The sequence below is a fragment of the Pseudophryne corroboree genome, chromosome 6 (genome assembly GCF_028390025.1).
Source record: "Pseudophryne corroboree isolate aPseCor3 chromosome 6, aPseCor3.hap2, whole genome shotgun sequence".
Lineage (NCBI taxonomy): Eukaryota > Metazoa > Chordata > Amphibia > Anura > Myobatrachidae > Pseudophryne > Pseudophryne corroboree.
In genome coordinates, this window is record NC_086449.1 from 827,972,321 (window position 1) to 827,988,787 (window position 16,467).

Sequence of the window (16,467 nt, forward strand, 5' to 3'; positions counted from 1 at the left end):
CCTTCTTGGCCAAACCGGAGCCACGAGTATAGTTCTTACTCCTCTCCTTCCTATCATTTTCAATACATTGGGTATGAAAAGCAGAGGATGGAACACATACACCGACTGGTACACCGACAGTGTTACCAGAGCGTCCCAGCTATTGCCTGAGTGTCTCTTGACCTGGCGCTTCAGGTGGGACGCCATCATAACCACCTTTGGTCTTTCCCAACGGTTTACAATCATGTGGAAACTTCCAGATTAAGTTTCCACTTTTCCGGGTGGAATTCATTTATGCTGAGGAAATCTTCCCAGTTGCCCACTCCCGGAATGAACACTGCTGACAGTGTTATCACATAATTTTCCGCCCAGCGAAGAATCCTTGCTGTCATTGCCCTCCTGCTTCTTGTGTCGCCCCGTCTGATAACGTGGGCGACCGCCATGATGATGTCCTACTGGATCAGCACCGGTTGACTTTGAAGCAGGAGTCTTCCTAGGCTCAGAGCATTGTAAATTGCCCTTAGCTCCAGTATATTCATGTGGAGAGAAGTCTCCAGACTTGACCACACTTCCTTGGAAATTTTTTCCCTGTGTGACTACTCCCCAGCCTCTCAGGCTGGTATCCGTGGTCCCCAGAACACAGTCCTGAATGCTGAGTGTGCTGCCCTCTAAAAGATGAGCACTCTGCAGCCCCCACAGAAGAGACACCCTTGTCCTTGGAGACAGGATTATCCGCTGATGCATCTGAAAATGCGATCCGGACCATTCGTCCAGCAAATCCCCTGAGATCTGCCGAATGGAATCGCTTCGTAAGAAGCCACCATTTTTCCCAGGACTCCTGTGCATTGATGCACTGATACTTGGCCTGGTTTTAGGAGGTTTCTGACTAGGTCGAATAACTCCTTGGCTTTTTCCTCCCGGAGGAACACCTTTTTCTGGACTATGCCCAGAATCATTCCTAGGAACAGCAGACGTATCGTCGGAAAACAGCTGCGATTCTTGGAATATTTAGAATCCAGTCGTGCTGTCGTAGAACTACTTTAGATAGTGCTCTTCCGACCTCCAACTGTTCTCTGGAACTTGCCCTTTTCAGGATATCGTCCAAGTAAGGGATAATGTAGATGCCTTTTTTCTTTGAAGAAACATCTTTTCGGCCATTACCTTGGTAAAAGGCCCGGGGTGCCGTGGATAATTCAAACGGCATCGTCTGAAACTGATATTGACAGTTCTGTACCACGAACCAGAGGTACCCTTGTTGAGAAGGGCAAATTTGGACATGGAGGTAATCCTTGATGTCCAGGGACACCATATAGTCCCCTTTTTTCCGGTTCGCTATCACTGCTCTGAGTGACTCCATCTCGATTTGAACCTTTTATGTAAGTGTTCAAAGATTTCAGTTTAGACTATGTCTCACCAAGCCGTCTGGCGTCAGTACCACAATATAGTGTGGAAAAATAATACCCTTTTCCTTGTTGTAGGAGGGGTACTTTGATTATCACCTGCTGGATATACAGCTTGTGAATTGTTTCCAATGCTGCCTCCCTGTCGGAGGGAGCCGTTGGTAAAGCAGACTTCAGAAACCTGCGAGGAGAAGATGTCTCGACTCTCCAATCTGTACCCCTGGGATAATACTTGTACTATCTAGGGGTCAACCTGCGAGTGATCCCACTGCGCGCTGAGACTCTTGAGACTACCCCCCCACCTTGAGTCCGCTTGCATGGCCCCAGCGTCATGCTGAGGACTTGGCAGACGCGGTGGAGGGCTTCTTTTCCTGGGAAGGGGCTGCCTGCTGCAGTCTACTTCCCTTACCTCTATGTCTGGGCAGATATGACTGGCCTTTTGCCTGCATGCCCTCATGGGAAAGGAAGGATTGAGGCTGAAAAGACGGTGTCTTTTTCAGCTGAGATGTAACTTGGGGTAAAAAGGTTGGATTTCCCAGCTGTTGCCGTGGTCCCCAGGTCCGATGGACCGACCCCAACTAACTCCTTCCCTTTATACGGCAATACTTCCATGTGCCGTATGGGATCTGTATCACCTGACCACTGTCGTGTCCATGACATCTTCTGGGTGATATGGACAACGTACTTATCTTGATGCCAGAGAGCAAATATCCCTCTGTGCATCTCACGTACATATATATAGAATGCATCCTATTAAATGCTCTATATGAATAAAATATTTTCAGTCAGGGAATCCGACCAAGCCAACCCAGCACTGCATCTCCAGGCTGATGGCGATCGCTGGTCGCAGTATAACCACCGTATGTGTGTATATACTTTTTAGGATATCTTTCCAGCTTCCTATCAGCTGGCTCCTTGAGGGCGGCCGTATCTGGAGACGGTAACGCCACTTGATAAGCGTGTGAGCGCTTTTATTTTATCTGATTCAGGAAAAACTACAGGTAGTTTTTTCACTCCCACATAATACCCTTTTTTGTGGTACTTGTAGTATCAGAAATATGCAACACCTCCTTCATTGCCCTTAACGTGTGGCCCTAATGAGAAATACGTTTGTTTATTCACCGTCGACACTGGATTCAGTGTCCGTGTCTGTGTCTGTGTCGACCGACTGAGGTAAATGGGCGTTTTTAACGCCCCTGACGGTGTTTCTGAGACGCCTGGACCGGTACTAATAGTTTGTCGGCCGTCTCACGTCGTCAACCGACCTTGCAGCGTGTTGACATTCTCACGTAATTCCCTAAATAAGCCATCCATTCCGGTGTCGACTCCCTAGAGAGTGACATCACCATTACAGGCAATTTCTCCGCCTCCTCACCAACATCGTCCTCATACATGTCGACACACACGTACCGACACACAGCACACACACCGGGAATGCTCTGACAGAGGACAGGACCCACACTAGCCCTTTGGGGAGACAGAGGGAGAGTTTGCCAGCACACACCAAAACGCTATAATTATATAGGGACAACCTTATATAAGTGTTTTCCCTTATAGCATCTTTATATATATCTCAATCTCGCCAAAATCAGTGCCCCCCCTCTCTGTTTTAACCCTGTTTCTGTAGTGCAGTGCAGGGGAGAGCCTGGGAGCCTTCTCTCCAGGCTTTCTGTGAGAGAAAATGGCGCTGTGTGCTGAGGAGATAGGCCCCGCCCCTTTTTCGGCGGGCTCGTCTCCCGCTATTTAGTGAATCTTGGCAGGGGTTAAATATCTCCATATAGCCTCTGGGGGCTATATGTGAGGTATTTTTCGCCAAAAAAGGTTTTCATTTGCCTCCCAGGGCGCCCCCCTCCCAGCGCCCTGCACCCTCAGTGACTGCCGTGTGAAGTGTGCTGAGAGGAAAATGGCGCACAGCTGCAGTGCTGTGCGCTACCTTTAGAAGACTGCAGGAGTCTTCAGCCGCCGATTCTGGACCTCTTCTTACTTCAGCATCTGCAAGGGGGCCGGCGGCGCGGCTCCGGTGACCATCCAGGCTGTACCTGTGATCGTCCCTCTGGAGCTGATGTCCAGTAGCCAAGAAGCCAATCCATCCTGCACGCAGGTGAGTTCACTCCTTCTCCCCTAAGTCCCTCGTTGCAGTGATCCTGTTGCCAGCAGGACTCACTGTAAAATAAAAAACCTAAGCTAAACTTTCTCTAAGCAGCTCTTTAGGAGAGCCACCTAGATTGCACCCTTCTCGGCCGGGCACAAAAATCTAACTGGAGTCTGGAGGAGGGTCATAGGGGGAGGAGCCAGTGCACACCACCTGATCGGAAAGCTTTACTTTTTGTGCCCTGTCTCCTGCGGAGCCGCTATTCCCCATGGTCCTTTCAGGAACCCCAGCATCCACAAGGACGATAGAGAAATAAAGGAACAGTATGTATAGATAATGCTCTTACGTGAAAGAGCATACTGTAATATGTACATACATACGGATGTAGATTTATATATTCCCATAAGTCATTTTACATATAAGCAATGTGTATTTTAGTTTTGGTTTAGGAAAGAGTTCTTAGCTGAACTGTAGTTGGAGACAGTAGTATACTGTAGTACGATGCTTATATCAGTAGCGGATCTTGCCACGGGCAAGCAGGACATTTGCCCAGGGCGCCGCCTACCGGAGAGCGCCGGCGCCATCCGGAAGGCGCCGCACCATGGCAAGATCCGCTGCTGCTGTGCCCCCCGCTGCCCGCTTTGGCCCGCTGTCGCTGCCCGCTGTGAAGGGAACTAGACGCGTAGCGTCTAGTTTCCCTTCGTAGAGAGGACATTTGCTGTGCGGTGCGTGATGACGTCATCACGCACCACACATCATTTCAGCGGCGCTACTACTGTACAGGGGGCGTAACTGACCATGCCCCCTGTATGAAGCCCCGCCCCTATTGCCACCCGGGGCACAAAAAGCCCTAGAACCGGCCCTGGCTTATATTATGCTTCTAGAAACGGATGACCTAGTGAAGCCTAGTGAATACTGTATGTAGGGTAAGTATATATATATATATATATATATATATATACTAGGTGCTTCATCGCGCCCTACGGGCGCTCTTCACACCGTCGCAAGGGGCTATGCCCCCTTAACCCTTGCATGCCTTTCTGGGGTTCAATATTTGTGTTATATGGAGTATCACCTGCATTCCTTTGTTAGTGGTTAAATATTGCACAATGAAAGGGTGTGCGATGGTGAAGGAGGCACAGCCCCTTGCGACGGCGTGAACAGCACCTGCAGGCCACAATGTACAGAATGTAGCGGGTGCGGGGTGTACTGCGGATGGTGTCTGTAGATGCTGCGGATGGAGGGGGGGCGGAAGTGGGGGTGGGGCCCGGATGGGGAAGGGTTGGGAGGTGCTGCGGGTGGGGGAGGGGCAGAGGAGTGGGGGATGCAGATGGGGGAGGGGTCCGGAGGCACTGCAGGTGGGGGAGGGGCAGGGGTGCCATGGGTGGGGGAGGGGCAGGTGTGGGAATGTTGCAGATGGGTGAAGGGTTCCGGAGGTGCTGTGGGATGGGAAGGGATGGGAGTGCCACTGGTGGGGTAGGGGTCCGTAGGCGCCATGGGTAGGGGAGGGGCAGGTACGGGTGTTGCAGCAGATGGGGAAGGAGGTCCGGAGGTGCTGCAGGTGGTGGTGGGGCCATTGGTGGGGGAGGGGTGGGTGAGTGGGAGGACCGCGGATGGAGGAGGGTGTCTGCAGATGCTGCGGGTGGAGGGGGGCAGGTGTGAGGGAGACATATAAAGGGGGTGAATGGTGGAGGGGGCCTGGAGATTGCTGGGGGTGGTGAAGGGGCCGGAGGAGTGGGAGCCGCGGGTGGTGTAGGGGGTCTGGAGGCACAGCATGTGGGGGAGGGGTGGAGTGCCGCATGTGGTGGAGGGGAAGGTGCGGAGGTGTGGTGCATTGGGGAGAGGTCTGGAGGTGCTGCGGGTACTGTACCTGCCAAAAAGGTAGTTGGAGGGTATGCAGTAACAGGGCCAGGACAGGGGTGACAGGGTCAGGACAGGGTTGACTGGGCCAGGACAGGGGTGACAGGGTCAGAACAGGGGTGACAGGGTCAGAACAGGGGTGACGGGGCCAGGACAGGGGTGACGGGGCCAGGACATGGGCGACGGGGCCAGGACAGAAATGACAGGGACAGGATAGGGGTGACAGGGTCAGTGTAGGGGCGGCAGGACCAGGACAGGGGTGACAGGGCCAGTATAGGGTTGACAGGGCAAGCACAGGGGTGACAGGGCCAGTATAGGGGTAGCAGGGCCAGCATAAGGGTGACAGGGCCAGGATAAGGGTGAAAGGGCCAGGATAAGGGTGAAAGGGCCACGATAAGGGTGGCAGGTCAAGGCCAGGGGTTACAGGGACATGACAGAACACAGGGCACGGGAGAGATTGGTATTAGGGACAGAACAGTGGTGACAGACAGATGTGTCTTACCGGAGTCACTGCTGCTGGCTGCTGCTGTTACACTCCAACCTGTTGGCATCTGCTGCTGGTGGAGACTTGGCATGGCTGACTCTCTTAGGCTGTATTCGTGCTTCCTCTGCCCGTCCGCATCACCCCCCCCCCCCCCCCCTCCTCAGTCACACACCGCAGACCTCGCGCAGCTGCCGGGCACTGTGGTAAGGTGAGACTGGGAGTGACTGGTTAGCCCACAGGAGATGCTGCGGCTGGAGGGAGGAGGGGGTCATAGCATGCACGTGGCGCGGACCTCACGGCTGCTGGGCACTATGGTAAGGGGAGACTGGGAGTGACTGGTTAGCTCCCAGGAGACGCTGATGCTGGAGGGAGGAGGGGATCAGAGCCTGCAAGCAGCGCGGACTTCTGCAGCGCTACCCGCCGGCTAAAGTGTGTGAAGGAGCTGGGCGCAACTCACTGCGGGTGGCAGCGCTACAGCTAGCGGTGGGATCGCAGGGGCTGGAGATAACAGAGGCAGTACGGAAAGTGCACAGCGGCTGGTGACCCACAAAACTACAGCTAAGAAGCGTGGAGTGTGCCAGAATGTGACGCTCCTCCCTGCCAGAGAGACCCTGCTGAGTATGCGGATGTGGGGGTCAAGTATGGCATACCCCCTCACACACCCCCATACCTCCCAAATATCCCAATTTTTGCGGGACAGTCCTATTTTTTGGGGTCTGTCCCGCTGTCCCACCTGCGGGTCGCAGTGTCCGGCGGTGGGGGGGGGGGGGCAGTTGGAAAGCTCCTGTACTCGCTGTTCTGCTTAGCAGAGCAGCGGTGAATAGTGGAGACAGAGGGAGAGGGGGCATCAGGGGGTACGGATTAAGGGGGGGTTCCAGCAGCAGAGCCAGATTAAGGGGGGCAGGGGGTACGTACCATGGGTCCCACAGTTTTATGAGGCCCCCCGGCTGGAGTAGCTCTGTCCCAGCTCAGAAGCTCCCCGCCTGCCAGTAACAGCAGCAGCATTGTGCTACAGTCAGCACACGCTGCTGCGTGTTGGCAGGTCTGTGGTGTTGCAGGGAGGCAGCAGTCTCCCTGCTTTCTTCTGCCTGTGCGGGTGTGTAGGGGGGAGCGACCACCCCCTCTGGATTTACCTCTAGCTGAGGGGCCAAAATGCCATTAAAAAAATAAATAAAGAAAAAATCCCGGAATTTGCATAATGGGGCGTGGCCTCGCGTCCCGCGATTAGGCCACGCCCGAACCCACAGCATGCACAGCAATGAGATAGGGCTACCCTGTCTCAAGTACCCTGTGCCCCCTGGACTCATAATAAGCCCCTGGGGGCATGCCAGCAGCTCACAGAGCGCTGGGCATGCCCCCTCACTGACGAAAACGGGGCCCTCCCGTGAAGCCACGCCCCCTTTTCGGTGTGTGTGTGTGTGTGTGTGTGTGTGTGTGTGTGTGTGTGTGAGTGTGTGTGTGTGTGTGTGTGTGTGTGTGTGTGAAAGCTGGGAGGTATGCACCCTGCCTGTGCCATGTCCTTACTATCTGCTTCTGCAGCTGCTCCTAGTCTCCTATAGATTTGGCCAGGGTTGGTTCTATATCGGAGGGGCTGAAGGGACCTTGTGACGTATTGAGGGGAGGAGCTATGTCACCAGGGGGAGGAGCTACGGGCGAACAGGGTACCCGAAAAGTACCCTCGCGGGCTCGCTTCGCTCGCCACGCTTCGCTCGCCACGCTTCGGGCACGGTGGCTCGCTCCGCTCCGCTTCGCTCACCACCTAATTACTAAAGGTAATAGTTGGTGGCGTGGATAGTAGAGGAACTATCCCGCTGGCCTTGCTCCTCCCCCTTGCGTCGTAACTCCTCCCCCTTACGGAAAAGGTCCCTTAGCCCACTTGATTCTAGCATCTACCATTTGGCCAGATCTGTGACTCATTTGACTAACTCCGCCCACTGTTGTGACTCCGCCCAGCGTTAGCAAATGAATCACAAGATCACAGATCTGGGCTATTATATAGGAGATATATAGCGAGAGAGAGAGAGAGTTTTTCTATGTAAATCGTTAGATTTTTTTCAGTAATTATTTGCTCCTAATGTATTTTAATGTGTTTATTAAACTGTTCTTTATATTTTAAATTGTTGCGATATTGTATCAGTGTCCTCTGCCTCTGTAGGTGCTTTGGTCTCACTAATAATAATAAATATTACATGACTGTTACATAACACAATGCAGTGTATTCAATCAATGTTACACATATGTAATGTAATAACTGGGAATTGTAGAATGTAAAACATTAAGGGAAACGTGTGTTAGAATTTCTGGTTATGTAGCCACAGTAATCTGGCTAATCTGTCATACAATAATAAATATACTCTTATATGTATACCTTTGCAATATTTTATTAATGACAACATGTAACAAGCTAAATATCTGTTTTTGCTAAAGAACCTTTCATGTGATCACTGCAAAAGATAAAGTCAATTTCATATTAAATAATCTTTACATATTGCAGAACGTGTACATTTTCCTGTATGTTGGCCCTAATTTGTTACGTTCACTGTACTTGGTACTCCAGAGACAGGGTGGATGAGCCCCAAGTACAGGAACGTGATGCTGCAAAAGATACAAAGCTCAGCAGCAACCCCTACAGAAACCTGACTCCATTGTCTCACCCTCGTAGTCAGCTTACGCCTGCGAGACTATGGTTTATTGGGCCCACGGCAGCCGCGTTTGAAGGGCGGATTATGTCTGCCCAACTCCGATGCCCCCCGGTCTTAATTGGAGACAAGGCGTAAACTGAGACGGGATGATGACAAGGGGAACCTCTAACTAAAGACAGAAATACAGAGTCAGGGGCGCTACAGAACTAAATGAAAGTATGTGCGGCTCAGCCGCCAAGACTAACAACATAGGCAATGCTGTCCACACGCCGACACAACACTCTCGTATACCAGCGAGGACAGCCAACGCAGAACCTCTGCAGAAACTCCAAAACAAATATAACAAGACGCTGCGGCCTAGGCCTAGGGATGCGGCGAACCCGCTACTCACGAAACCGGTACGAATACTGGCAAAAGGACAGGAACCCTAAAAGTAGCTGACACAGGCTCTCAGGACCGGAGGACAGGCAGAATTCCAAACGACAGACCAGTGGACACCAATAAGCAGGATACTGGATCAGACACAGGCAAAGCCACAGGACTCCTGAACAGGAATGCTTCAAGGCAGGAAGCAGCTAGACAGAAGCTATCACCGGCGTCTGTGTCAGGCAGTGAGGGAGAATATAACAAGGAATACCTCCAATCACAGCAGGGACCCTATTTAATTATGTCGTGCAGCTGCCCTGCTGCACGACTCCAAACTGACAGGTGCAATTAACAGACAGGTGAGGCAAAACACATGGAAACAGGATGCAATTACACAGACTCACCACCGGCGGCCAACAAGAGTCTTCTAAACCAGAGCAAAGGAAATCCTGGCCTGCAAGAGAACTATAACATAAAATACATGAACAGAAAGTAAACAGGAATGAATCACTGCTTGTGGTTCATAACAGTACACTCTCCTTAAGGGAAAACAGGAATGAACCACTGCAGTGGCTCATAACATAATTCAGACCTGATCGTAGATGTGCTAAATTTAGCACATCTACGATCAGTCACACTGACATGTGGGGGGATGCTAGCTAGTGTCCCCTTAGCCTTTTTAGCTCACTGCACATCCCTGCGGGGGTACGCCCAGCACAGGGCTAGTCCGCCCCGCATGTCAGGCCCTATCCCGCCGCACAGATACAAAGCATCGCACAGCGGCGATGCTTTTGTACTTGAAGAGTAGCTCCCTACCAGCGCAGCTCCTGCGTGCTGGCTGGGAGCTACTTGTCACTGTCCGGGTCGCAGCAGCTGCGGTCTGCCCCCTCCCGCCTCTGCCTGTCAATCAGGCAGAGGTGATCGCAGGGCTGAGACAGCTGTCGCCTGTCTGGCATGCGCCGGGGCACTGCGGCGCCAGCGCATATGCAGTTCAGACCTGATTGGCTGCGATCAGGTCTGAATTAGGCCCATTGTCCCTTGATTTATTAGGATTAGGTGTGTCCCTTATTGTAACTGTGCCCTGTGCATATTAGGCCTCATTCAGAGAAAAAGATGCGGGCGCATGCGCAGCACCCACCCTGCGCATGCACCCGCATTTTCTGCGATGGGCGCAGAAAAGAAAAAGAGGCGGTCACAGGGTGGGGGGAGGGGGCAATGCTCCATATCCAGGGTAGAGACGGAGCGTTGCAGGGGTGGTGGGGTGTAGTATGGTATGCCGGCGGCCGGGCTCCCGGTGACCAGCATACCAGCACCAGGAGCCCAACCACCGGCATACCAACAGTGTGGCGAGCGCAAATGAGCCCCTTGCGGGCTCACTGCGCTCGCCATGCTGCGAGCCCATCTATTTATTCTCCCTCCAGGGGGGTCGTGGACCCCCACGAGGGAGAATATCTGTCGGTATGCCGGGGGCAATGACGGGGAGACAGTGGATGTGATCATGGAGGCTGCGTGACGTCACACACAGCCGCCACGATCGGAAACATGTCGGTGGGCCACCTGGAGGCAACGTTAATTTCTGCTAACAAGCAGAAATTGCAATGCGATCACAATTTTTGCTTGTTGAAGGGGCAAGCAGCGGTCAGTATGCTGGGCTGCCTTGCACTGCGATGAGCAGCCCCCAGCATGCGAACAAAAGAATAGCTCCCCCTCCCCCTGTGTGCAGAATGTGACCTCACTGGTTTCTGTGTGTCAGAGACTTTCACTTTCATTTCTCTCTCCTGCTGCCAGTGATGGCGTCTCCTGATCTGAGACAGGAGCTGGACTGTTCCATCTGCCTGAGCATTTATACAGATCCTGTAACCCTGAGATGTGGCCACAACTTCTGCCGGGTCTGTATTGATCGTGTGCTGGATACACAGGAGGGGGCTGGAGCTTATACCTGTCCTGACTGCAGAGCAGAGTGTCAGGAGCGTCCTGCACTGATACAGAACATTCCTCTGTGTAACATAGTGGGGAGGTTCCTGTCTACTCGGCCAGATCAGGAGGAGACTGGGATCTTCTGCACTTACTGTGTGGACTCTCCTGTACCTGCTGCTAAATCCTGTCTGCTGTGTGAGGCTTCTCTGTGTGATAAACACCTGAGAGTACACAGCAAGTCAGCAGAACACGTCTTATGTGATCCCACCACTGCCCTGGGGAACAGGAAATGCTCCGTCCATAAGAAGGTCCTGGAGTATTACTGCACTGAGGATGCTGCCTGTATCTGTGTGTCCTGCAGGCTGGATGGAGAACATCAGGGACATCAGGTGGAGATGCTGGATGAGGCTACTGAGAAGAAGAAGGAGAAACTAAGGAATGTTCTGCAGAAACTGACTACAATGAGAGAGGATAATGAGAAAAGAGTGCACAGTCTGCAGGTGCGCAGGAGAGGACATCAGGAGAAAGCAGCTGATGTAACAGAGAGAGTCACTGCCCTATTTAGAGACATCAGGAGACAGCTGGAAGACCTGGAGAAGAGAGTCCTGAGTGAGATCTCCAGCCAGGAACAGCGCGTTTCACTCCCTGTCTCTGATCTGATCCGGCAGCTGGAAATAAAGAAGGACGAGCTGTCCAGGAAGATGCGTCACATTGAGGAGCTGTGTAACATGTCTGATCCAGTGACTGTCTTACAGGAACCAGACACAGGGGACTTGTGTGATACTAAGGACAGAAAGAGACGGTATTCACAGGTCTATGATGTTGGATGTCTGGATGTGGGTCTCATCTCAGAGACATTACACACAGGGTTATCTGATATAATAAGAGGTATAAATGTGTGTTTCTATATGCAGGACGCTACAGACATAGTGCTGGATGTAACCACAGCTGGTAATAATGTAGAGATATCAGGTGACGGGAAAACTGCATCCTGGTCACGTATATACCTGCATCGCCCAGTAACACCACAGAGATTTGAGTATGATCAGGTAATAAGCACCAGGAGATTCTCCTCAGGGCGACATTACTGGGAGGTGGATGTCAGTAAGTCAGTGGTCTGGAGGGTGGGGATGTGTTATACCAGTATAGACAGGAGAGGAGATCAGTCATACATTGGATATAATACCAAGTCCTGGTGTCTGTGTAGGTGGAATAACCAGCACTCAGTGAGTCATGACAGTAAAGAGATCCGGTTACCTCACAATATGACCTGTGACAGAGTGAGGGTATATCTGGATTATGGGGCAGGACAGCTGTCCTTTTATTCTCTGCGCGACCCCATCAGACACTTACACACCTACACTGCCGCCCTCACTGAGCCCCTCCATGCTGCATTATGGGTAGGGGACGGGTGTATAACTATAGTCAGGGACTGGGATGAATTAGAATTATCATGAGATCTTTCCAGAAACTGGTGACATCACAGGGAGGGGAATGTAATTGGTGGAGTAAATACAATAGAATAAAGCAGTGGGTAGAGCTACAGCTGAGCCCCTCCCCCTGTGTAACCAGTTGACCAGTATGTCTGGACTTGCTCCCATGTTGGTGTTATGGCCCCCGTACATCACATAGATATGGTCCCCACAGTATATGTCAGGAATATTAAACATGTTTGTAGTCCTCAATTCCCCGATCCCAACTGAAAATGGTCTGGATCGGTATATCGGCATTTTTAACATGTTTAATTTCTCAGGTTCCCTGATGAATCACCAGTCATTGCTGACGTGGATCCAGAAGGTGGATCAGTGAATCAGGGAAATGGGCCGCCTGATGTGTGGGGGTCTTTAGAAACTGTCATTATAAATATATAATTATACATCTCTGGGATTTCTCTGCCTCTGACTCACTGACAGCTGTGATTGGCTGCAATATTTGTCTGTCAGCCTGTGTGCACCCTATTACTGCAGTCGCTTGCTCCTATTGGCTGTGATAGATGTTGGGATGACGCCACTGTATAGCCTCATATTAGGAATTGTAGTTTCTTAAATAATACAATATGTGTTGGACTACAACTCCAAGCATGCCTTATTGCTTTGCTGTATTAATATGTCATTTGCAGAATCCATAATTATAATAAATATTATTTTCTCCTAATCATTACTAATATTATTATTATTACTCTTTTCCCCTGCAGCGCCGTATCCTGGGGAAAATGGCGCATATAAGACAGGGACGTACAAGGTAGACAGAACACATACATACATGGAAAGAGTGTATTTACACTGGTCATGCCCCCTTTAGTGACGATAAAAGGTGGCGTGACTCGTGATCGCATCACCTCCTTCGAGGCCACGCCCTTTCATTTAGGCCATGCCCCCTTTTCACCCGCGTGCAGGAGTTACACTGCCCAATTCTAAAATGTTGGTAGGTATGCAATGTATGAATATTTTTTATTACTGTAAGCTGATGTGTTCCCTTTATTTTACCCTGGGTGAGTGCCCTATCCTATACAAGACCGCCATCAAGGTGTTTAGGAGAGGGGCGTGTCAAAGGTGGGGGGCGTGTCCATACACTGTAGCCATAGTAAATACCATGCCTTCTGATTATATGACAATTACAAGGTAGAATGAGGGGGCTGGGGGTAAATAGCATGTGTTAGTGGGCAGGGGCGGATCCAGAAGAAAATGATAGGGGGGGCACCATGGACGGGGCAAGTACATTTGCGTGCGGCTTCGGTGCATGTGAGGTGGCGCTTCTTATACAATGCCCACAGTTGTAGCCCTCATTATGCAATGTCCACTGTACTGGTAGTGACCCTTATATAGACTCCATAGTAGTGGTGTCCCTTATGCAATGCCCGTATTGCCCCCAGTAGTAATGTTGCCTGTAGTAATGCCCCCAGTCATTATGCCCCTGCAGTTATGACCCCAGTAGTTTAGCCACCAGTAGTAATGCCCCCCTGTAGTTTGCCCCATTGTAGTTTAGCCCCTGTAGTTATGCCCCCCTTATAGTTTAGCCTCCAGTAGTAATGCTCCCCTGTAGTTTGCCCCATTGTAGTTTAGCCCCTGTAGTTATGCCCCCCTTATAGTTTAGCCTCCAGTAGTAATGCCCCCCTGTAGTTTGCCCCATTGTAGTTTGGCCCCTGTAGTTATGCCCCCAGTAGTTTGCCCCCCCTGTAGTTTAGCCCCCAAGTAGTAATGTCCCTGTAGTTTAGCCCCCAAGTAGTAATGCCCCTGTAGTTTAGCCCCCAAGTAGTAATGCCCCTGTAGTTTAGCCCCCAAGTAGTAATGCCCCCAGTAGGTGCCCCCCAGTAATAATGCCCCCAGTAGCTGACCCCCCCAGCAATAATGCACCCGGTAGCTGCCCCCCCAGTAATAATGCCCCCAGTAGCTGCCCCCCCAGTAGTGATGCCCCCAGTTATAATGCCCCCAGTAGTAATGCCCCTTGTTGATCCCTGCATTAAGGAGGAAAAAAACAATACTTACCGAGCCCCGTTCCCGCGCCGCTGCAGTCCTCCTCCTGGCTGGCGTCCTCTCCTCAGTACTATGAGAGAGTCTCCCATAGCGCACGGCGCAGTGATAGCGCCGGAAGCCGGAGCTCAGTACTGAGCTCCTGCCTCCGGCTACTGCTGTGCAGGGAGACGGGCGCCCGCTGGTAACACAATCTCAGCGGGCGCCCGTCATCTCCCTGTGCGGCGCCGACGCCGCGGGGGTGGGGGGAAAGGGTGGGGGAGTCCACAAATGACAGGGGGGGCACGGGCCCGAGTGCCCCCCCCCCTGGATCCGCCACTGTTAGTGGGTAACAGCCATGGCCGGTACAAGGGTTCTCAGCACCCTAGGTAAAACTTCAGCCTGCTGCCTCAACAACCACAAAAAAACACTTCCCAGTCCTTCAGATGAAAGTGTGACTTATAAGTTCCACAGTGTCACGGCTGTAGTTATTTGTGAATCCGGACTACGACTAGATACAGGGTCTGGTTTTACGAGTTGTGAACAGAACTGGGCAGGCTTTATAAATGAGCTGCTCATGCAGACATGGCAGGTTGGCTAAGATGGTACTGGAACACTGGTGGAGTGACCTACCAGTGCAATAGATAGCTGGATTGTCTCCAATACAGATTGTCTCTATGAAGACTGAAATGTTCTGGTGATGAATGTCAGAATGCTGGGTGAAGCCAGCAAGACAGAAATGTAGAATGCTGGGCGGAACCAGCAGAGTAGATTTGCAGAAGGGTGGGTGGAACCAACACAGCAGGTTTTCCAGATGTCGGGATTGGCTTTCCGACAAGGCAGCTTTCCAGATGTTGGGATTGGCTTTCCGACCAGGCAGGAGTTCAGAATGCAAGGCATAGATGCCACGATGGAATGCAGAACAGTCTTCAGGTGCACTGGGATGGCACACCAGTGCACTTGGACACGCTGTGATGGAAATAGTGGTATGGCCCTTTAATATCAGCCAGAGAGTCAGGTGGTGCTGCGATAGTAATAGCACTCTGTCTATTAAAGCTGAAGATGCAGAAGCTCACTACAGTCTGAGAGACAACAAAGCACTGACAGCTTGCCAATGCTGGGACTTGGAACTTATACCCCTTGCTCACTGCTGACTGGATGAGGGAGTCACATGACGAGAAAGTGATTCCGGATTGGGCCCAGGAAGGTCAGCTGACCAGGAACTGTCATGGCGATGTGCATAGCTGGTTTTGGAGGGAACTCAGGCGTGGTGTAGTTTGCAGAGATAGACAGTAATGGCCGCAGGCCTGAGAACACAGGGAGTTGTATCTGGTGACCACTGGACTTGTGGATGTTGTCACGGAAGCATAGGACAGCATGAAGAGACTTGCTGAATTTAGCATTCACACAGAAGGTTAATCAACACAAGTGCAGCTCGTTAGCAACTCTCACCTTCCAGACAGAGAACTCAGCACTCAGGAAACTCATGGTACTGATGAGCTGTTTATCACAGCCAGCAGAAAACGCACAGGATACAGGACAGATGGCAGAGGTAAGTCACCAAATGATATGATATTAATCAGGATTGTGACAGTACCCCCCTCCTTTATGGGTGGACTATGGACACCCTTGTATGGACTTGAAGAATAACTTGCACACAGAAATTCAGAAAAGTGGAAACCAGGGGATCTTGAAATAAAATCTAAGCTGGATTCCTTAGAAGTCTTCCTGATTTTCATCTTCTGAACAGGTAGACAATCCATCATTAGCAAAATCGGAATCTCCTTCATCAGGAAGGACCGAGGAACAAACTGCAGAGGGATCTTTTCCTGGATCTGAAGTGTGAGAAGATTGGGCTTTTGAAGCTAGCACTCCACTAAGGCTTAAATTAAATCTTGTCCTGAAGCGAGGTCCTTTCATACAGAGGCTTATAGACCTTGTTGGTAACTCTGGAACTTCCTCATGCAAAAAAAGCATAACTGGGAAGAACAGGACCTCCTATAACTTAATTTGAGTCATCAAGAAATTCACTATCAGAGTCCAAGTCTAAGGTAAGCATGGGTGTGAACATATGAGGCAGGGGCTAAAACTGTATTTGTGGTGTTTCATTCTTTGTAGCGATTAATGTACTTTTTATTCTTTCTGTTCCCTCATCTCTCTGGTTTGTGTCACTGTTCCCCCATGTGTGTGACCATTCATCACCCATGGGGATTGTTGGCAGGAGCCACCCCCGGGAAAACAAACACTACTACCCTGATGCGCCAGAGGCGAGGGGGGT

General features: G+C 51.3%; 1 protein-coding gene across 1 annotated transcript; it reads left to right on the forward strand.

The window, feature by feature from the left end:
* The first annotated feature begins 10,586 nt into the window (after positions 1-10,586).
* Positions 10,587-12,894, forward strand: LOC134935816 (E3 ubiquitin/ISG15 ligase TRIM25-like). The gene has a single exon (XM_063930637.1). It carries the CDS (start codon positions 10,614-10,616, stop codon positions 12,195-12,197), a length of 1,584 nt encoding a protein of 527 aa, XP_063786707.1. The 5' UTR covers positions 10,587-10,613; the 3' UTR covers positions 12,198-12,894.
* The last annotated feature ends 3,573 nt before the right edge of the window (positions 12,895-16,467 follow it).

What these genes read in the sequence shown, in the direction of transcription:
- LOC134935816 (XM_063930637.1), top strand. Translation starts at nt 10,614, where the DNA reads ATGGCGTCTCCTGATCTGAGACAGGAGCTGGACTGTTCCATCTGCCTG.